The sequence below is a fragment of the Chroicocephalus ridibundus genome, chromosome 11, assembly GCF_963924245.1.
Source record: "Chroicocephalus ridibundus chromosome 11, bChrRid1.1, whole genome shotgun sequence".
Lineage (NCBI taxonomy): Eukaryota > Metazoa > Chordata > Aves > Charadriiformes > Laridae > Chroicocephalus > Chroicocephalus ridibundus.
The window spans coordinates 11,670,268-11,691,830 of NC_086294.1; the positions used below are offsets into that span (position 1 = coordinate 11,670,268).

Sequence of the window (21,563 nt, forward strand, 5' to 3'; positions counted from 1 at the left end):
GGAGACTTCTGTTCTTTGGGATTAAAGCTCTGCACTAGTTCTGAATGAAGGCGTTAAAAAAAAAAAAAAAAAAAAAAATCCTTCCACTTCTGTATGCTGTGCTAAGCTTGGGAAGGGGAGCTGCAAGTCAGTGTATCACACAGGAGAGTGTGCTAACAAAGGACTTGGCACTCAGGGGGATGGAGAAGACCACAGGGTACTTTAGGTCAATTTTTCTTTGAGCTATCTGTTCAGAACGGCCTTCGTCTGGTGATAATGGGTTCAGTCTGTAAGCAGAGGTACAAATGGCATACAAGCAGAGTAATCCTATAAGCACAAAGGGAGTCCTTCTTTCAGGTCACGATAGAGGTTCATTTTTACCTCAGCATTTTCTGCTGTAGCTTTAATCAAGGGGAAAATTGCCTTCATACCCAATCACAAGCCTACATAGTGTTGGATAGAACAGAGCCACTACCAATGCTGTCAGCTTCGACTCCTTAGTATCCATAACTGGAAATACTTCTTATGACATCAATTATTTCATTCCTACGCTTACTAGTCACCAGTATATCTAGGCACCAAAAATAAGAATTGAGAAACTCAAGTGTCCCCCAAATGAGATCTTTCCACTCTTCCTCTGCTCAGTTATTTGACTGGTCTATAGAAATATTTGCAGTTCAGAAGAAAAAAAAAATTGCTGCCTCTTTAAAAAAATAAATCTATCTTGCATTGTGAGATGTCTCTAGAAGAGACAAGGTTAATGTACTCTGATCCTCTGTATTCACAAAGCTCATAACTAGAAGCCCCTTAACACAAAATAGTCTCAGACCTGAACCTCTAAGCAGGGCAGGAATTTTCAGCAGCAAACAAGGAAAGAGTAGTTATTGACAGACTGCTTCCCTAAAGTAGTAACAGACAAAAGACGAGCTCTCAGTCCCTGAAAACTTCTCCCCATCTGCCTGTCAAACAGCTTTCTGAGCTAGTAGCTTGTAAAATTTAGATTTCCTAGAGATTAGAGAACTCAGGAAAGTGCTGCTGGTTATTTTAGGAACAGCTGCAATCAAAGTGCTTCTGAGCTCTAGGCTTTTGTTCAGAAAAAGTTCTCCTGTAACTTGTGCCTACCACCAGTCCCAGTCCGATCTGCTAAACCTGAGCAGCCAAGGAGGTATATAAATTTTAAGTAGAATCAGCATCATCCATGAAAACACAGAAGCCAAGAACCTTCACCAAGACACATACCTTATCAAAAAAGACACTCAGCACTAGAGAACTAATATCATCTCACTAATGCTAAACAGTTAAAGTGTAAAATCTGTAAGAAACACCTGAAGTGTACTTCTTGCCTATTTTCCTTTCTCGAATTGCTGGGGGAGAGTGGGGGAGCAGAGGAGAAAGGAATGAATCACTTCACTGTATCAGCAGTAAGCCATTTATGAAGGCAGTATTGGAGAAAAATTTAAAACCAGTAAAAAAATCTGAAAACTTAACGACTCCGAAAGCTTTCCTTAGCTTCCCAAACTGTTAACAGTCTAAACAGACGATTTTGTCTACAACCTCAAGGTGTATTTTCAGTCTGTTCCCAGCTGTTCAGCTTCCAGTCACAGACACACAAGCAAGGGAAGAATCAAGGGAGGCAGACAAACCCACACATGGGGATTGTCTGCCTCCCATGCAGCACCTACTTTAATATACCCACACAACATGAACAAATCAATCAGGAATTGTTACATTTTGTGCATGGAAAGGCTATAACTGAAGCGTAACAAGATGAAACTAAAGGAAGATTTGGAATTAAGGAAAATCTTCTGTGGAACCTCTTTTGATGAAGACTCCGTACGCCTCAAAGCAGCAATTCATATTCAATCATTTGGGAAATAGGAAAAGACTTGAGAGCAGCAATCCTGCCTTGGCTTCAGATGACAAACTAAGAGTGTTCTTTAGTATCACAAAGTATCATGTAAAACCCACTGTCTTGCCCTGCCTACTATTGCAGATGCAGTATATACTAGCAGAGCTGAAGCAGAGTAATTTGGGAATTTGGGCAACTCTTAAAAGCCACCTTCTCCATCAGGACAGAGAAAGTGTCACTAGGACTGGTATGTGTCTTCTAATTGATGCAGTTATGCCAAAAAAAAAAATACATCTGTAGCACAACGTTTAGAATTCTAACACGATAGATACTTTGTGGATAACATGGCCAAAGTGTGTGTAAGGAACCAGCAACTGAAGCTGCTATTGCTACTTGCTGTCTTCCAGTGCAAGTTTTTCCCATTTCCACATTCTCTTGCCTTCTCCAAGTTACACAGATTCCAAGGCAAACTATTCTGAAGCCTCACAAACACGGTGGCCACCAGAACACATTTGATGATATTTTAATCCCTTCTGAATTATTTACAAGGCTGGCCTTGACACTGTTGCTTTTAACTTCAGGCCTAGTACTGCATAGACAAAACTTTATATGGTCAAGAACTAGCAATGCCTGCACTATGTCTGTTCTAACAGGAAACCTTAATTAAAACAAGCAAAGTAATACACAGAGCTGAGCCTAGGCTGCATTCTACCAAGGGCATAATAAAGACAACAGTCACAACTTCTCCAATTCACTAATATTTTTCTAATATTCCCCATGGCTACACTTAGAGAGGTTCAGCCAAATTAAATTTAAGCTGCAAGTCACAACTGAAAAGTGTGCACTGAAGTCTGGTGTTAGAAACACTGAGGGCCATCCCTGATCAGGCAGCTCCACTTCTATTTTCAAGTGCACAAGAACAGCTCCCTGCCACAGACAACCGAGGCAGATACACAGGAAAAATCATTGGTTAAACCAAGTATTTTGAGGCGAGGCAAGGTCACTGCTGCCTTGCGCCAGAGGAGAAAGATTCATTGAGAGATTAAAACTAAAGGGTTACAAAATAAAGGCAAGAGCTAAAGTTTGCCGGTAATGAAATGCATTCTCCCGTCCTGTAGGAACAGGAAACAGTCTCTGTAGGGTGTTAAAGAAGGTCCGAGGAGGAGATACCCTCCTACTTTTTTCTGCTGCCAGAGGAGAGGAGAGAAAGATGCTGCTATTGGTCAGCAGGAATCTCTCTGTCTGCATCCAGTTTGCTCGTCTCTCCTGGGGAAGGGGTTCGCGGTGCAGAGTGAGAAACAGGCGGGATCCCATGAGCTACAATCCCTTCCACTACTGGCGGTTCTGGTAGCCCAGGGGTGGCTACTCCCACTACTCCTGGAGGAAACCTAAACCCAACAGAAACACAGAGATTACAAGCTTGTCCAATAGAGTTATGCAAGGGGAAAGGAGCTGTGCCCTCAGGCACCTGCTGAATACAAATCCCTCTTTCTAACAGAAATGCTCCAAGATAGAACACAGGAAAAGTCTCCAGAGCTGAAGAGTAGCAGTTATATCCTAATACCAAACGACACCTGTTCTCAGACAGGCAGAGATTGTCTCAGGTCACATATGAAGCATTTGGAAAACAGGTGCAAAGTTTTTCTCCAGTGGAAAACAGCATGAGGCACTGTATGAAGGTACCCTGAAGGGATGAAAATTCCCTCCCTGTCAGCAGAAGGAGTGCAAGCTGCCAGTTATCCTTCACTGGGCTCTAAGACAGAAAAAGTAAGGAGCTGAACTAATAAAACAGCTAGATCTAATATGAAAAACAGGAGAGTGATACACGTGAATTGCTAATGAACCATTCTTCCATTCTGCCTGCCTGTGCTTTCTCCATAAATATGTCTGAACCTCTGCAGATCTCAGTGAAGGGAAGACAATATATTTCCTACTTTGCAGATGGGAGAAAAACAGAAGGGAAGCAACCTGCCCACAATCACTTGGCAGGTCTATAATAGACAAAGAAACTGAAATACACCCTATTTAGGCCACTGCCCAAATCCACTGGACAATGTCTCTTTAAAATAGTCTGTACTTGGGCTACAAATAAGAACTGTGCTTTGTTCATACAGCCCTAATGATACGCACAACTTCTCAATGTTAAGATCCAGACCTCTTTTCAGGCACCCAGCAGGCTTTCTTATATTTGGATATCTCTTGGGCAGGTCTTGCAATGATTTGGAAAAATTTACCATTATGCAGCTGGAACTAAATATGACCAAGTAAACGTTACATCCTAGTACAGCTTCAGAAGTCCTGCTGTTAAGTTTCTGGAAAGAGCTCATATACAGAGTATACAGGAACAGAAACATACCTGCCTGCAGGTACAAGCAATTCTCAAACCCAAAGGGGGATGTTTACCTACTTCAGTAGGAAGATAGGCTTGGAAGCGGTAACTTTGGACAACCTACATATCTCACCTGTACGCTGCAGCTCCGTTGAGTTCTGGATGGACAGTTGCAGGATCAATACTGGACCACTGAGCTGCTAACAGCAAGTACTCCTTATTAACACAGTTCCTCAAAGCATCAGGTATGTGACCTGCAAGAGCGCCAAGAATGACAAAAAACCCAAGACACAAGTAGGAGGGGCTCGTTCCCTGAAGCATTTACAAAGGAATACAGAAAGAAAGTGTGAAATGTTTTCCATCTACCTCCACAGGATAACACTGAGCAGGGGAGATTCTCGTCTGAACAACTGGTCTCTGGAGAAGACTATAAACTGATCTTTCCTTCCCACTTCTGTGATCTTGCGGAAATTATTGGCCACAAACTGCAATTGCCAAGCCTCACTTTCCCCAAGAGACAATATGTACTACTCCAGAAAAGAGGTGTACAGTATAACCATCAAAGGAATTATTGCAAAGGATTCAGAAGATGTACTAGGTTACAAGGCTTTGCAAGGGAGGGAAAGTGCCACTCCAGCATTAGTTACAAGATTCTTAAAAGGCAAACAGAGAATTATCAACTCACGCTCCAGTTCCAGAAACCAGTTACTGAGTCTAAGTTTTCAGAACAATCAGCATAATCCTTGCAGTGAACTAACAAAAGAATACTAATTCAGCAGCAGCTGCAGAGCACAGTCTTCCTCATTACCTGTAATAGCCCTGCGGATCTCTTTAGCTGCATCTTCTCTGGATTCAATGGAAGCCTGCTCACTGTACCAGGCAGTGTGAGGGGTGCAGATCACATTGGGTGCATCTTTTAAAGGCCCCTGAGCAAAGCTGTGGGTAAGAGGAAAAAAGAAGAAAAAAAAAAAGTGGTTTCTCTCCAGAAGTGATAACCTTATCTGTCCTCTTGGGTATCACTGTAACTCAAACAACAAAAAACCCAAAAGAATCATCCAGCGTAGTGAGTCACAGGACAGCAGCAGGCATGCAGGTGCAACGTTACCTGAAAGGCTCAGATTCATGCACGTCCAATGCTGTTCCTCTGATTCTCCCCTCTTTCAAGGCTTGTGCTAATGCCTTCTCATCTACCAGCCCTCCCCGGGCTGTGTTCACTAAGAAGCAGCCCTGGCGCATCTGGAAAAAGAAAAATATTAAGTAGGTTGAGAATGAGACTTTTTATGGAAGCTAAGTGAATCTTGGGAAGTCTACTGGAAATGAGCAGGAGCCTGCAGTGATTAGATGAGGCCTGGAGAATTAGGAGTGCTCTCACTGCAAAGCTAACCACAGGGGAAATGCCTGCAAGCAATGCTTGAGAAACTGCTTTAAAAATGAACAAACAAAACCACAAGACAACAAGGGCAAAAGTGGAACTCTCAAGTTCTGCACTCCATATTCATCCTACTACATTAAAAAAGAAAGAGGACATGAATAAAGTATCCAGCTATACAAAACTGGACTACAACGTCCAGATGCCTCTGATGAAAGCACTGAAAAGCATTCATAGACTAGTGGAGTAGAGCCCGAGACTGACTTTGCAGTGGGCTTGGGCAGAGAGACTTTGGCAGAGCTGTGTAAAGAAACTTACACAGTCCCAGCCACACCACATCTGGCTCTAACCAGCAGAGTTGATTATGCATTTTAAAGGTAATTTGAAATCATTGAATCACCTAAAATATTCTTTATAAATGAAATTACTTGGCAAAGAGAGCCAATCCTATTCTTCTCTTAACATGAAATTCTATACAGCACAAAGCACAGGCACCCGGATCCACACGCTCCCAGCCTCCAAAGGCAGCAGGAGGCACACGACAGAGGCAGCAGGATTCACACGCTCTCAGCCTCTGTGAAAGCAGCAGTTTCTGTTTGCATTCATTTCCACAGTGCTCTGTGGGGGAAATCAAGCTCCTGCTGCACCTGTTTAATAGTGAAGTCATTGATGAGGTGATGGTTATGTTCATTCAGGCTGCAGTGCAATGTGATGCAATCGCTGTGCATTAGTAGATCCTGCAGGGTTCCTACTCGTTGTAAACCCAAGGATCGCTCCACTCCATCCGGCAGATAGGGATCATAGAAAATCACGTTGAAGCCAAAGGACTTGGCTCGCAGAGCCACTGCCTGTCCAACTCGGCCTTCACAAAAGAAAACCCACAATCATCAAGGAAAGGTAAAACAAACTTTAAAGACAAGATACTGGGGCAGACTAGGAGCCTACACTGGAGTTTACTGCCAGGGACCAAGGTACTGCAGCCCTGGAAACCCCCAAGACTGTCATAGGGATCCAGAGGAGGTTATTCAGTGCTGATCACATTTGTCTAATTCTAGTCCTTCCCCATGCAATAGCCAGAGCTTAGCTAGCTTAGCCTAGAAGGAGCTGTTTTCCAAACCAAATCTGGACCCTGAGTCAGAAGCAGTAATAATCTGATTACAAGAAACTCGAGAAGGAATTGGTACCTCTCAGGTGGCTTTGTTACTGATACAGAGCCTAGCACAGAGGGAAACAGACATCGAGAAGATCTGTCTGAATGTGCCAATTCTTCTAGCCATTTGAATACGAAAAAAAAAATCCCCAATCCCATGACATACACCCAATTCGTGAAGATATCCAGCACCACAGAATAGGGCACTAAAATTTCTTATGAGTCAGTGTGTTTCAGAACAAACAGCTGTAAAATTATCGCTTTTTTCAGTCTGTGACTCTTAGGTTCCCAAAAACTTTCACAGTTCATTTTTCAGTCTAACAATTCCCATCACTTACCTAGTCCGATGATGCCCAAAGTCTCCCCACGGATACGCACAGCGCCTCCAGCCACCTCTCGAATCTGTTCTACACTTGAGGCTCGATTCCCTTCCCGCATAGCCTGATGTAGCCAAGTAACACGGCGATAGAGGTTCAAGATGTGGCAGAGGGTGGAGTCAGCGGTCTCCTCTACTGAGGAGGAAGGGATGTTGCAAACTGCGATGCCTACAAAGCCATAGAGGTCATATAAGATTTTTAGCATCACAACGCTAAACCAACATAGAGCTCTTCAGGCATAAGTGCTGAAAGATAATTCAGTGCTCCAGAACTACTGCCATGAAACACAGGATTCATTTCAGAAGCTCATTCTACATCAACATAGATCTGACCAGTCAGCTTTTTAACCCCAAGGAAATACCATTCTTTCCTTATAAATATCCATTTGACTGACACACTTGCCAGAAAAAAAAAACCCACCAAACAACAGGCTGAAATGAGAAAACTGGGTCACACAAGTGATGCAAGAAACTGACTGTTTTAGAAGATCAGCATCCAAAAAGATGCACTCATTCCACAGATACCCCTGACAGATTAACTGGCAGACTGTAGAAGAATTAAGACAGATGGTTGAGCTCTTTCATGGTCCAGATGCTCACTGCAAGCATCAGCTTCCCCAGGAGCAACAATAAGTAACCAACTCATTAAACGCAGAGAGAAGCCACAGGAACCTCTCTAAATCCATTTGAAGTTACACTTAAAAATAGCAACACATAACACTCCCACTCTAGAATAACCACAAGGGACCATAAACCCCATGGTTAGAACTATCAGGTACATTACTAATGCAAACAGAGTAAAAGTCTTGGAAGCACAAATTACTGTGAGGAAAGGGAAAGATGGAAAAATGTAGCAAAATCTGGTAATTCTTGAGCAGTCTATTGAAAAAAAAAAAAAACGGGGGGAGGACCTGGCAACGTGACTGCTGCTATCCTTCATTCAACAAACCAACAAAGAAATAAAAATAACTAGATGAAAAAATTATTTCTTCCCAAACATAACCCTAGCCACTTGCCAAACCAAGGAAACTCTTCCTCCTCAGAAGTTTACAACCTATCTAAAAACTAGGAATTAAAATCTAGGCAATGGTTGAAGGCACATAAAATTCAGCAATGCATCACTCTTTCATAAGCCTGTTATACAGAGGAGAGATTCAACTAAACTCAGACCACGTTCTCCCAAGAGAAATAGAAGAGCAATGGCCACAAACAGTGCCAGATATCTGACTCCTTTTCTCTATCAAATCCTTTTCAATTATGCCATAATGCCACTTGGATGACAGGAGGAGGGGAGAAAGGGAAACATAACTTCTTTTAATCTCACTGGTTACCATCTCATCCAACTTCAGACAAGGCATGTGCATTAATTTCTTACACAGCTAGACACAAATTTTTGTTTACATGCAATATTATTCCTAAATATAAGAAAACACAAACACACACAACAGCCCTTTGGTCTGATTTGAAGATTCAGAACACATAAGGAATAGTATCTTACCTCAGAATGAATTAAAGGGCCTGGCTAAGCATGAAAATAATCATTAATTGTCCACGAAAAAGCAAATCCAGCCACACATAATGGTCATCATCATTCTGCTCCAAAGCAAAAGTGGCATGCAGCAGTCTGACAGTGAAAGAATTCTGACCCATTTCTCCTTGGGTTAAAGAGTGTGGAGTTGGGGGAAAGGGAAAACTTTGAATCTGAATGAATCAAAGACATGAATGGTGACTTTAAGGAAAGAACCCTAAGAGCAGATTAGGTTCCAAGCTCAGCCCAAAAATGTAATGGCTGGATGAGAGCCGAAGACCTCACCAGGAACTCTTGAGACTATTCAGTTGAATCATTCAGATGAGAAGACTCTTTAGACCTAATTCAAGCACTAGACAAATAAGCACTCTTCGTTTATTTGCAATTTATCTGTTCTTACAGATATGAAAATTGTAATGCCTATTTCAATTTTATATATACATACTTGCATTTGATTTAAACTTAATCTGATATGCATTACATTAAGAAAGGTTTCAAACCACTGACACAAACCTAAAAAACAAGGGGCAAGGTACCTAGATGATCCACCTCACCTAGAAGACTACAAGGTCCAAAAGTCTCACTGCCATACGTTTAATAAATAGCACCTTTTTGTCACCTGATCCAAAGACTCTTCACATGCCTAGGGCTCTAAACAGATCAATAGTGAAGTGTTGAATCAGAACCTACCTGCATATAAAAAATTCACTTATTGAGCATTTACAGTGAGTTTATCCTGCATCAGCATGTGCAAGCTGCTTTCAGCCATCAGTTTGCTCAGTTCTTTCTCCACAAACAACACAAAGCTGCCTCACCAAAAGTTATCTAGACAGTGTATTCCAGTTTCTGAATCCCAAACAATAGCAAAGACAGTGACACCTATAGCAGAGCATTCTGAGAACCAAGAATCTTTCTTTCAAGCCACCTACCAGCTCCGATATTGGTCAGCTTCCTAAAGATGACTGCTGAGACTAAGCAGCTCCAAGTCTTTTTTACATAAAAGGTTTTAAATGCACTCAGCTATAAAACAGAAAAACATGTGCAGAGTTCCACTTCACATTCAGTTCTGATCGCAACAGAGCCCTAATGGTATCATCATACCTAATTCTGCAGCAGATTTGATGTCAACATTGTCATAGCCACTGCCAATACGCACAATGACCCTGAGGGCTTTGAATTTCTCCAGATCCTGACGAGAAAGCGTAATGGTGTGATACATCAGAGCTCCTACTGCCTCATTCAGCACCTACAACAAAAAACAGTCCAAATCAATCTCTGCTTCGGTTACTCTAAGAGGCAGACCTCTGTGTCCAAATGCTTGCATGTTTTCTCACGAACCTTTTCATGGATTTCCTGAGTTGACTGAGCATCACAAAACGCCACTGTAGCAACATCCTTCAAGATGGGCATCTCCACGGTGCAATCTCGTCCATCCAGCAGTGCAACCAGCGGCCGCGCTGGCATTGGGCCATTCACGATAGGAGGCCGTATGCCTGTTAAGAAAGTCAGCAGGAGCGATTACATGAAAGACAAGAGTTCTGGAACCCTCATTTGCTAATCCAACAAGTCACTAGTTCTGTTAAAGTTCTATAGTATTTAGGAAGGCGTTAGTAAACGCAAAAGAAATAAACAGGAAACAAACACAAGGAAATGAAGCTAGGAAAAAAACTCCACCCTCTGCCACTACTATGTAAAGTAAAATAAAGCATGTTTTACCAATAACGAGGGAACAGAGGAGATGCGTTCAGGAGCACGCTGTTTAACTGTCGGCTCCTGAAACCAGCTGTAAACTCGCTCCAGGCCAACTCACCCCTGACCTGCCCCCCCTCCCACCGCCGCCCGCCCAGACACCGGCTCTGTTTCCTCCTCCAGCGAGCAGAACAACTCCTGCGTTCGGGGAGCTCCGGCAGCCATTGGCACCGGCGTCCCCCGTGGGACCCCGCCCGCGGCCGGCGGACCCGGGCCAGCTGCCGGCAGCCCTGCTCGCCGCAGCCCGACAGGGGCGCCGCCGTGGCCGCGCTGCCCCCGCCGCCCGGGCGCTGGGCCGCTGCCGGGCGCGGCCCCACGCGGCGCCGCCGCCCGCCCCGCCTCACCTTCGCAGATCCGGTCCAGCCGCTGCCGTTTCACTTTGTGCCGGTCCATGGGCCACGCCGGGCCGCACCGCCCCTCAGCGCTGCGGAGGGACGCCCCGTCACTCGCCGCCACCGGCTCCCGGGAGGAAGCGGAAGGGCCGGGCCGCGGCCCAGCGGCCCCGCCGCCACAGAGGCGCCGCAGCCTGGGGCGCCGCTCGCTTCCGCTTCCGGCCCGCGCCCGCCACCGCCCCACAGGCCTTTGCGGCGGGCGAGGCCCGGCGGGGCAGCGCGGAGCAGCGCCCGGGTTCACGCCTACAGCGGCCCGCTCGGCCCCGGACCCCCCGCCACCCCTCCCGGGAGCCGCGAGTGCTGGGCGGGGGGAGAGCTGCCGCCGCCGCAGAAAGGCGCCTCTGCGAGCCCCGGGATCTTCAGCCCCAAGGGCCCGTACGAACGACAAGAACGCGCACACAAGTGGCAGAAACTATGCGGCTCCTTGTGCCTTCCTTCTGAGCGCGGCTCCAGCAGCGGCCGGCCCGGCAAGCACGGGGCAGCGAGCCCGCTCCGGGGCGGGGGCGTCCCTTCCCTGCTTGTGTTGTGCTTGTGGAGGCAGGAGCCCAGGCCCCTCCCCCGAGAAGACAGAGAGCGCCGCTGGGCTACCCTGCTGCGTCTGCCCCATTAGCCCTCCAGCGCCACCGCGGTGGATCATCTTGTGTACGTTGAGTGGGGCCTGTGACGTGTTCTCGTGTGCCCCGCAAGGCAGCTGGCATCTCAGCGCTCCTGGCATGGAGGCACATGAACTCTTGTGGAAGGGCATAAACGAAAAGCAACAATGAGAGGCAGCAGCACAGTCTGTTAAGATCCAAGATATCTCCAATTCTCAGAAACTCAATGACCGGGAATTTCCAGCAGAGGCCCAGGCTGAAGAAAGGGGGACTGTTCATTACTGCCTCGTGCATGCAGAAGAGAGACACTGGAGGCCTGGCCAAAGCTGAGAACACAGGCTTTTTGCACCTGTCTCTGCTCTACCTCTGCAGTACCTCTTGGAAAGGGGAACTAAAATCTTCTCCAAAGTCAGAGAGTCCTCAGCAGATGCTTGACATGCAAGTTTGCCTTTCAGAGAGCAGTGTGTCTTGGCTGCCCAGGGACCCGACTTTGCATGTCATGACTGTATCTTCCACAAATCACATACCTTTGCTCAGAAAAGCACAACAAGCACAAGCAAGAGTAAATTCAGAAAATGAGAAAATTTAAATCCACGGAATCAGCGTGGTCAGCGCTGAGTAAAGTGCCTGCCCCTGCCTCCTTTGCAGATCTTTTTGCTTACTGTGTTCCCCAGAAACTCCACAGAGTCTCTGGGAGAGCCTGATCAAAAGAGGCACATCCCTTTCTGTGCCTGACCACGACATAAGACAACATACATGCTAGCTGACTACAGCCAAGTTCAATACAAGATCCAGCTTCACACCTCTCAAAGACTCAAAATCATGAGTTATTTTTGCCCTCCTTCCCAGACAATGTAGAGAAAAATCTTGATCAACTAAACTGATCCCATACCACATCCTAGAATCTGCTAACTTTAGGATCAGTCCAGGTAACTGAGAAAAAGTTACTCACCCTGAGAATCCCCTACATAAATTAGGACAAGCACAGGGAAAGTAACATTACTAAGCCAGTGCTCTACAGCTTATTGAAGAAATTCAAGCCATTTATTCTACAAACAGAAATGTACTTGATCTGAAGTCCATACAATTGATCTACTTTAACGTGGCCCTTTTCTTCAATAGCTCCAAAATTCCATTCAGATACATCACTGTATGTTTTAACAAACCTGTGTGCTTTTCTCCTGCTGTGTGTTGGGGTTTAGTGAGCAAAAGGCAACATGGTGATAACAAGAACTGTGAGCTGGTGACTAGGGCAGTTAAACAGTAACAAGGTAAGAATATTTGGCAAAGATACACACAACAAAAGCATAGAAAGTGCTTAGAAAAATGTGGTATTTTCAGGCTCACTGGGTCTGATGACTCTTAAATCTAGCTGGGCTCAGACATACTGGCCCCTCCACGGCTCCTCCTGGCAGGGTTTCTTGAGGTTGCGAGTCGCTGGAGCATGCTGCGGATCCAAAGAGAGCAGCCAGCCCTCTTATTCACCAGCCCAGGCAAGAAACAGCATCGAGTTCCCTGATGCCATTACAAGCAGGGCTGTGTCTCTGAAATGGGGTGGTAAGGTCCCCTCCCTCTATGCCGCAGCAGAACACCTGCTAGGTGGACATCAGGATAGCAGATGCCTATAGCTTGGGTCGGCGTGTCCCAGAGCGTGTCAGACTCCAGCCCCCACAGCACTGACGGGACAGAGATGGGAGACTGTGCAAGCACAGGAGACTCTGCACTTTATTCTCCAGTCCTCAGAAAGCAGCTGGCAGGATGGCAGAATTGGTGCTGAACACTGCAGAGAGGGAAGTAGGGCTCAGAAGAGCTGGCAGGCGTCAGGACAACGTCTTAAGCTCTCCGCTAAAGAGGCCCGAGGTCCAAAGTCTCACAAGACGCCCACTGCGCAGGCTAAGTTTGGTCAATATGCTCAGGCTGCCTGAGAACAGAAGTGTGACAGCCAGTGTCACATGAGAGCCCAGAGGAGGATCCTCAGGTTTGGAGAGGTCTACGATTAACATGGCTACACTTCCCCCATTCTCCCTTCCCTCAAAGGGCATCTGCCTTATGTTTGACTGAATGGGCACCTAGGACAAGGCACAGGAGTATCTCCCAGAAGTCCTTGTCCAACTTGAGCAGGATACCTGCTAGAAGGGTCCCAGACGTGCAGAGCTCGTCTCCGCAGCTTGATCTGCACGTCCCAAGAGCAGCAGCTTTATTTCTTGTACTTGTTTGGAGTATGAGGATGAAACAGTCTGCCGGGCAGCCCTGAGAGCAAAGCACAGCACTCGCGAGTGACTAGAAACCTTCTTAAACCCCTCTCATCTGGCAGTAAGCCGTCCTCCTCTCCCCTCACATCCTTCCAGGGGGATACAAAAGGGCAGTGAAGTTGCTTTTAGCTCATTCAAAACGAAAGGGGATGCTTCGAGTGATATTTTGGGTCCTTCTCCCCAGTAACACCTGCAACTGAAGCAGAAGGGCTGCAGGAGGGTGAACAGACCCAGAACTGCCTCACCTGGGGAACTTGCTGAAGGAAGAGCCTGGTAGCCCACAATGTCAATCTGCTTCCACCTCCCCTGAGGGAGGAGCTCATCCCGCACGGCCCGGCCCGGGGCGGGGGCAGCCAGCGCCAGGGCACTGCCGGGAGGCGCTGCGGGCACGGAAGAAGGTCCTGCGGGACGCCCCGCCCCGGGGCGGGCCGGGGCCTCCTGATAGGCTCGCTGTCCCCGAGTGACGTTGGTGGCGGCCCAATCGGAGCGCTCCTCTCCCACCGCCCCCAGCGCCCTCTGGCGGCCGCCGCTGTGGGCTCTGTGCGGGGACGCACCGGTGACAACGGCGGCCACGGCCTGGTGCGACCACTCGCCTTCCCAGCACATCTCACTACTAGGAGAAGGGGATTAGGGCAGGTCTGTCCCGAGAGGTGGCACAAACAGAAACTGCAGAGCCCGGCAGAATAGCTCATGTTTTTGTTCACCCTGCAGAATAGCTCACGTTCCCGGGCCGCCTTCTGCCCGCATGAGGGGATTTTTGTTCACCCCAGGGCATTAGGTGGGTGCACGGCGGCCCCTGTGTACGCATGTTTGAGAAGGGACAGTTCTGTCCTCCTTTGTGTCACTCCAGCTCTGCTGCCTCCCCAGCCCCGCGCCTACCCCTGCGCAGGGCCCTGGGGATCTGGCGAGAACGTAGAATCGTAGAATTGGAAGAGGCCTTTCAGATCGAGTACAACCATCAACCTAACACTGACATCACTAAACCGTAGCTCTAAGCACTACGCCTACCCATCTTTTAAATACCTCCGGGGATGATGATTCTACTATTTGCCTGGGCAGCCTGTTCCAGTGCTTGATAACCCTTTCAGTGTAAAAATTTTTCCTAATACCCAGTCTAAACCTCCCCTGGTGCAACTCAAGGCCGTTTCCTCTTGTCCTATTGCCTGTTCCTTGGGAGAAGAGGCCGACCCCTCCTCACTACAATCTCCTTTCAACTAGTTGTGGAGAGCGATAAGGACTCCCCTCAGCCTCCTTTTCTCCTGACTGAACAGTCCCAGCTCCCTCAGCCGCTCCTTGTAAGGCTCATAACATCTTCCACATTTATCACAAATTACCTACGTTGCTGGGGTAAAAGAGATGCATCAGCATACCTGCGATGGTGCCTCAGCTATTGTCACAGCTTCCCTTCAGTATGGTCTAGTTAAAATAAAAAAAGACAACACCACAACAGCGCTACCTACTGCTACTATAAAAAATGGACAGCCTTACCCATTTGGCTTGCATGCAAAATCTCAGAGGCAAGCCTTACCTTCTCACTGATTAGCCAAACAGCCTTAGTGCTCTGGAGCACACTCTCTATGGCACATGGAGTTTCCCCTCACATTTACACTGACCGACCTTCACCTCTGTATAAAAACCTTAGTTAAAACCTCTCTGAGCACAGTGAGGTGTCCTCCTGCACTGCCAATAGTATCTTGCTGATAGCTCTTAAGGCAAGTACTTTGTTGGATGCTTAAAAAGAACAGGAGGAATAGGAGGGAAGAGAGGGATTTTTCTGAGGACAAAGAAATTGGAAATCCTAGAAACCTTGTTGCCAGGGGCAGAACTAGTAGAGAAAGCCGTGTCCATCTGGACACAGCAGCTCTATGCTGTGGTCCAAAGTCCTGCCATGTGGGAGTGGCTCGTACCTGGGTCTTTCCTGGTAGACTCTAAAGCAACTAATGCTGCTGATAAGATGTAAAGTAAACAGCCCCTGCGCTGCTGCCCTGCCATGTGCCCATCTCTTTTACAAGCAAAGAGGAGAAAACGTACAGGAGTGATTAAAATACAAACATACCGCAAGCAGCTGGAGCCTGCTGCCTCCTGTACTGTCTTCCGCAGCACTGAAAGGTAGCGGGACCACTAATGCACCTTGGGGTCCCCCATCTCATGGCTTGAATGAATGGAAACCCAGTCCATTTCAGTGTGGAAAGCAGCTGTAGGGCTGCTACTGAATCACGGGGAAATAATCTAACATATGTTCTGTAACTTGATTGCCCTCATACCTGTTGACGTACCCTGCCAACCTACAGGAACAGTAAAATCTTGTTTTCAGTTCCGTTATTTTTCTGTCTTTTATCATGTTCAATATAGTACACACCTCTGAACAGTTGCTACCCCAGGTCTGTCTCGCCACTGCCAGATCCACTGTCCTGCAAACTAACCGAGCTTCACTTGAGACAAGGAGTGAGCGGGTAGCTGCTCTGACAATATGCATTGTGGATATACCAGGATCAGAACAATGTGCTCGCAGTGCATCGCTTAAATGTCTTTGAACCAAAATCTAGTGTAGTGCATTGTTAAAGCTACTTACTTTGTCTGGTTTTGTTTCTGAAAAAAATTAGACTTAAGGTAGTATAGCAGTGCTGTTCTAAGGAGCTCCTCATTTCTTCTCTTGAAGAAATATTTTGGCTTTCCTTTTACAAATAATTTTTCTTCTGAGCTGCTCATGACTTGGGTTGCATCTGAATCTGTCATTCGAGCACGTGCATACTAACCGTTACCCTGATGAGTTCGTGTGAAGGGATTTAGAGTCTCTAATCCAGAACCTGTGTGATAGGCAGTACTACCACCAACACAAGAGCAAGTCAGCTGTGGCTTCTTCTACAAGCTTGGATACAGACGCCAATACATCTTTGGATAACCTGTTCTAGCACTGCAGCACCAGCTTCTTAGTGAAAAAGTTTTTCATAGTATTCATCCTGAACAACCCAAGCTAGAAACTGTGGCTATCATCACTTCTTGTATCATCTGACACTGCCAACATGAGTTTGTGTTTGTTGCCTTTGCAACTCACCTTCAGGTAGCTATAGGTTGATAATAGATCACTTCTGAAACTCCTCTTTGCCAAGCAAACAAGCCCTACTCTGTTAACCTGTTTGTAGGTCACATGCTACCACCTTGGTAGCACTCCACTGGAGTGTCTCTAGTTCCTCCACATCCCTCTTGAACTTCAGGGTAGGGAACCACGCACAGCAGTGGCCACACCACTGCTAAGTAGACGGGAATGACTTCCTGCAGTCTTTGTCCATGTTCTTCCTCATAGTGTGGTGTGTGGGTTGTCTCATTCAGGATCAGAGCTTACTGGTATCCACAGCAACTTCCAGGTCCTTTCAGCAGGGCTGCTCCTCACCCAGTCAGTCACCAGCCAGAACAGAGGCTTGGGGTCACTGCCCTGGGACAGAACTCCACTCTCCTTCCAAAAATTCACACGGTGCCTGTTGTCTCAGTCCTCTCGTTTCTCAAAGTCCCACTGGATTGAAGCTCTGTTGTTCAGCATGTCAATTGCTCACCCTGAATTATTATCATCGTAAATTTACTAGTTCCTTTTTCCTGTAGGGTAACTTACAGACAGTTATTCTCCCCAAAGATACAGTCTATCCATTAAGCTATATGACTTTGTACTTATCCAGACAGATACTTAAATGTCTCTGATCTTCCTGCTGTGAACCACACTGAGGCTAAAATACAAGAGCAGCTTTGAATGCTTTATTCATAGGAATAAAAGAATAAAACTATCATCTGAGCCAGAAGTGGCCAAATACCACAGGTACTGAAGCAGAAAACTGGGCAGCTGCTATGGATGTCAAACCCCTGAACCTTCTTTGGCAATGAGCAGCCAAAGCTCTATGGGGCACTAGCACACATGCTAGGAAATGAGAGAGGTTTTTATTTGGTTTTCTATGAATATAGACATTAACTTCTGCGGGGCTGTTTGCATTGGGTTAATATTTCTGTAGTGTACAGGTGTTAATATGAGCTGTGAGTGTCTGCTGTCTGTCTCCAGGCCCGCAAAGAGCAGAGTGTGGCGCTGTAAATATTAGCCCAGGCAGCATAGTGTTTGCACAGCCCTCCTCCGTGCTGCCTTCTGCAGCGCTGCTCCGATAGTGTCCCTACAAACAGCCCAGGATCAGCTCTCAGAGCCTCAGCATCTTCGGCATTGCACAGTGACATGCTCTGGCTTTGCCTCAAGAAGGGCTGCAGTGATCAAAGCCTGAAAAAAGCAGCAGAAGCATCAGTGTGCTATAATCTTCATAAGATTACTAATATTCAAAACAAGGTACAACTAAGTAACTCAGCACATACTGCAAACAAAATACTTGCTTGGTCAAACCCACTCTTCACTGGCTGTAGCAGTCGCAGATGGAGAGAAGAAATGCCTAGCACATCACTGGAACTGCTACTTGCTTTAATACAGTGATACACAGTCATTTCAGAGAGATACCAGTGATTTCTGCTCTCGGTTTGTTCCAAAGGGCTCCCCAGTAATGGAAAGGACTGTTCATTGCTGTTGATTTGAACAGGAAGAGGAAATAATCCTCCTGCAGGTACTGAAGGGATCTTCCTGCCACCAAGGAGAGGAACAACTAATGAGGAAACAGCACCAGGATGGTGAATGGATGTCTTGTTTCACAGAGGATACCGCATCCTTCGCAGACACAATCTACGATGACATAACATAGAGATGGCCTGACACGTGTCCGAACCTGCTGAATTAGTTCTTAACGTATTAGAGGAAAACTTTCATGCACTGCATCAAGTCCTTCATAGCCTGAAAGCGATACGAAGAAGATGAACTGCGATAGCTCCAGTGAATTTCAAGAACATGAGGTTTGGTGCTAGTATTTTGTATTAGAGGCAGTTGGATTGTAATCTGCGCTGCATGGACCAGAGGACCCAGACTTGTGAATGATAAAACAAAAATGAAAAGCAAAGTAAGGCAGTATTCCAGGGGGGGAGGTGGGGCAGTGAGGGGAGAACATGTCCAAAGCTACACTGCTCACGCTGCCTGTAGTATACTGGGATGGAGAGAGAGGTCCTACGACTGCTGTAGAAGCAGTTCCTCTCTTTGGCTGATGATTCTCAGTCAAAACCACAAAATCTCCATGAGGACAAAATAACAATGATGGAACAGGCAATGCAAACCTGATGCCTGATCACCTTGCATACAGCTGTCCTCTCCAATCTCAATGCACACCAGGAAGAGCAGCATTTACCTACAAGAATAAAAGCAGGGGAAGATGGTTCACTCTGGAGTCGGAGCACAAGTTCTGTCTTCATGGGATTCGGTAGAAAGGAACTGCAGCTCTGTAATAACATTGGCTCTGGTTCTGTAAGGCAATGGATTGCCTACTTGACCATGACAGACTACTGAATGTTCTCCTCAGCTTGTTTGAAGTGACAGCCCATCGCTCATATAGTGCAGGGATGACACCCTCCAACCAATTGCTGAGGAGCAAACTCTTCAGACACTAGGAAAAGAGTGTGATCACGTGAATGTGACTGCGTAGCTCTGGACTCAAAGAATTTGCATGCAAATTGACTCCCTTGATGAGTGTGGGCAACTCTGTGCCTCAAGGCCAAGCGTGTAAATGGTAACGGTTCTCTCGAGCTTGTGTTTAAGTGATGATAGACTGCCCCAGTGCTGCTTAGCCTTATGAATGGAATGGTGCTTACTGCAGGAGGTGTCAACAAGATGCTATGGACAAATCTGCCACGAAAAAAAGGAAAGGAACAAGGTGTGTTTAATCCCCATGCAACCTTGATGCACAAGGTTAACACTGCAATTTTGGGTAAAACAAAATATTGGCAAAGATATGACAAGAATTTACTTACTGTGAGCCTTAGTCACACATCTGTTTCATCACAGGACCTGCTGACATCACTAACCCCGAATCAGCCAGGACATAGATGGACCTGCAAAGAGCAACAAAGGTAACATAACCTTTGGAACCGGTGCTAAAAGCTGAGGAAATCAGATCAGAGTTGATCACTCTTTCTGCAGCTGTTTGAGAAGGTCAAAGGCCTGGACCTTGCATGGAATTAGAGAAACTGATTCCTGAGATATTATACAACACTGGAAGATGACCCCCTTAGGTCAGAGCTGGCCTATACAATTTCAAATGGAAAGAGTGATGAAAGCTCTGGTCGTGAGAGACTGGTAATTATCCAACTCTCTGAGACCTGTAATGAGGTTACAGTGCTGCCCTGCGTCTGCGTGGGGAGGGGGGAATAACCAAATAACCTTGTATGTCACGGGTCCAGGCAAAGATACATATAAGCATGCAAAATCAAGAAAGGGACCGTTCCACTGCAGTCATAGGCTGTGACGAGTGAAGTGTAGTGAACTGGCCAACCCTTCACCAGACGTTAGTTTTGGGTTCCTCTACTCAGCCCATTTGCCAAGGCAACCTGAAAACACTGCTACAGCACTCAGCTTTAACATGGGAGGAGAACTTCCCTTTTGCTTTTTTAACTGCTGCAGAGCATAATTCAAAGCTGAGTTAATGAATCATTTCGGTGGGCTTTGGGTGGAGACTTATGAGCGCAGAATCAGAAAAACAGTCTGGAAAGGAACTTGAAAGATCTTCTAAACTGTTCTCTCGTACCAAGCTGGACTGACCCATCTACAGCTGTTCTTAAAGATCCCCAGTACATGTGATCTCCCTCCCCACAAAAGTTGTTATCCTATTGTAGAAGAAATTGTATTGGTCCTTGACAAATCCATCTGGGAGACAAATAGCAAGCCTTTTGTTTTCCACACACTAACAGATTGTTTATGCATTCCAGAATTTTTCTAGAGCTTGAAATTAAGACTAATGGTTTATACTCTTCCCTTTCTCAAGGCACACACACCATTTTCCCTTCTCCAGGCTTTTCTCCTGTGAGATGCTAGCTATCAATTCACTGAGTTTACTGAAATCTGTCTTTGCTTAGGAGAAGCGTAAAACCACCAAAATAGAAACAACAGACTAAAGACCACAGATTGACAACCACTGCCATCCAAATTGCCCTTTACATTCGTTTTCTCAAAAAGCTGTATCTGTCAGCTACACCCAGGTCTAGTGGAGCTTCCCCTCCTGTGGCTGCCACCATCTTCTGTACCAAGAAAATCAGTAACACATTCCACAAGCTTCCTGTACCCCTGGCGCTCCTGTAACGAGGCACATCTGGGCAGCTGTCATCTCCCACTGCCCTGCACTGGGTGGTTCTGCTTGGTTTCGCGGCCAGGCAGCCTGCAACATAAATGTAGTGTCCCGTTTTCTTCCCTTTAACGATCACTCACGTTGCTTAGGAAAGATCTTCCTGCAGTCTCAAAGCAAGTATACAAATCCATGACGGAGACGGCAACATCTCCTCTTCTCCTGCCTGTTATTCCTCACAGGTTCACACTACTGTATTAATATTCCAGCCATACATCATCCAAACAGGTCTCTGCTGTGCCACAGTTATAATCTGGATCATGAATAAAAACTTGCAGATCCATTTGTTTATTCTTATCATTTTCCATAAAAACACAGAGAAGTTCGCAGGACCACGCCACCACTTGGGGTTTTTTTCACATGTTGTCTTTATAAGTAAACCTCTTTGCTCGTAGTTTTTCTTCAACTTAACTGCTCTGTTTCCTCCTCCTGTATGGTAACTGCAAGCAATTCACTACAAAGTTAAAAAGACTCTGTCCCGTCCACCATTTTCCTTAAGCTCCTCCAACTCTTAGACTTTGATTAGACTTTGAGCCATGGTGAGAAAGATTTCTCTCTCCTCCTTAAGCCTGCAGTTAAGAGCCTGCAGTGTTTGTGGACAACTTGTTCACATTCCGAAGAATTCTCTCACAGCAGCTCCCCACAGTAAGCAGCAGGACTAATCTGTTTCAAGAGGGGGGCACCACTGAATTGGACTCCGAACGCTCGATGTGTCTGCACAATTATTACCCTTTCTGTTGGGCTTTTCGGGCAGAT

The 21,563-nt window shown here is 46.3% G+C and overlaps 1 protein-coding gene across 2 annotated transcripts; it reads right to left on the reverse strand.

The window, feature by feature from the left end:
- Nucleotides 1-1,426: 1,426 nt before the first annotated feature.
- On the reverse strand, nt 1,427-10,871 carry LOC134521855 (C-terminal-binding protein 2). Of its 2 annotated transcripts, XM_063348888.1 has the most exons (10): nt 10,674-10,871; nt 9,919-10,073; nt 9,737-9,826; nt 9,510-9,600; nt 7,015-7,221; nt 6,174-6,388; nt 5,263-5,393; nt 4,966-5,093; nt 4,291-4,411; nt 1,427-3,216 (listed from the first exon to the last, which is right to left on the reverse strand). In XM_063348888.1, the coding sequence occupies exons 1-10, from the start codon at nt 10,720-10,722 to the stop codon at nt 3,045-3,047; spliced, it is 1,359 nt and encodes a 452-aa protein (XP_063204958.1). In that variant the 5' UTR covers nt 10,723-10,871; the 3' UTR covers nt 1,427-3,044. The 2 variants fall into 2 exon arrangements, with proteins under 2 accessions (XP_063204958.1, XP_063204957.1); XM_063348887.1 differs by lacking the exon at nt 9,510-9,600 and having other exon boundaries at nt 9,682-9,826.
- Nucleotides 10,872-21,563: the final 10,692 nt, after the last annotated feature.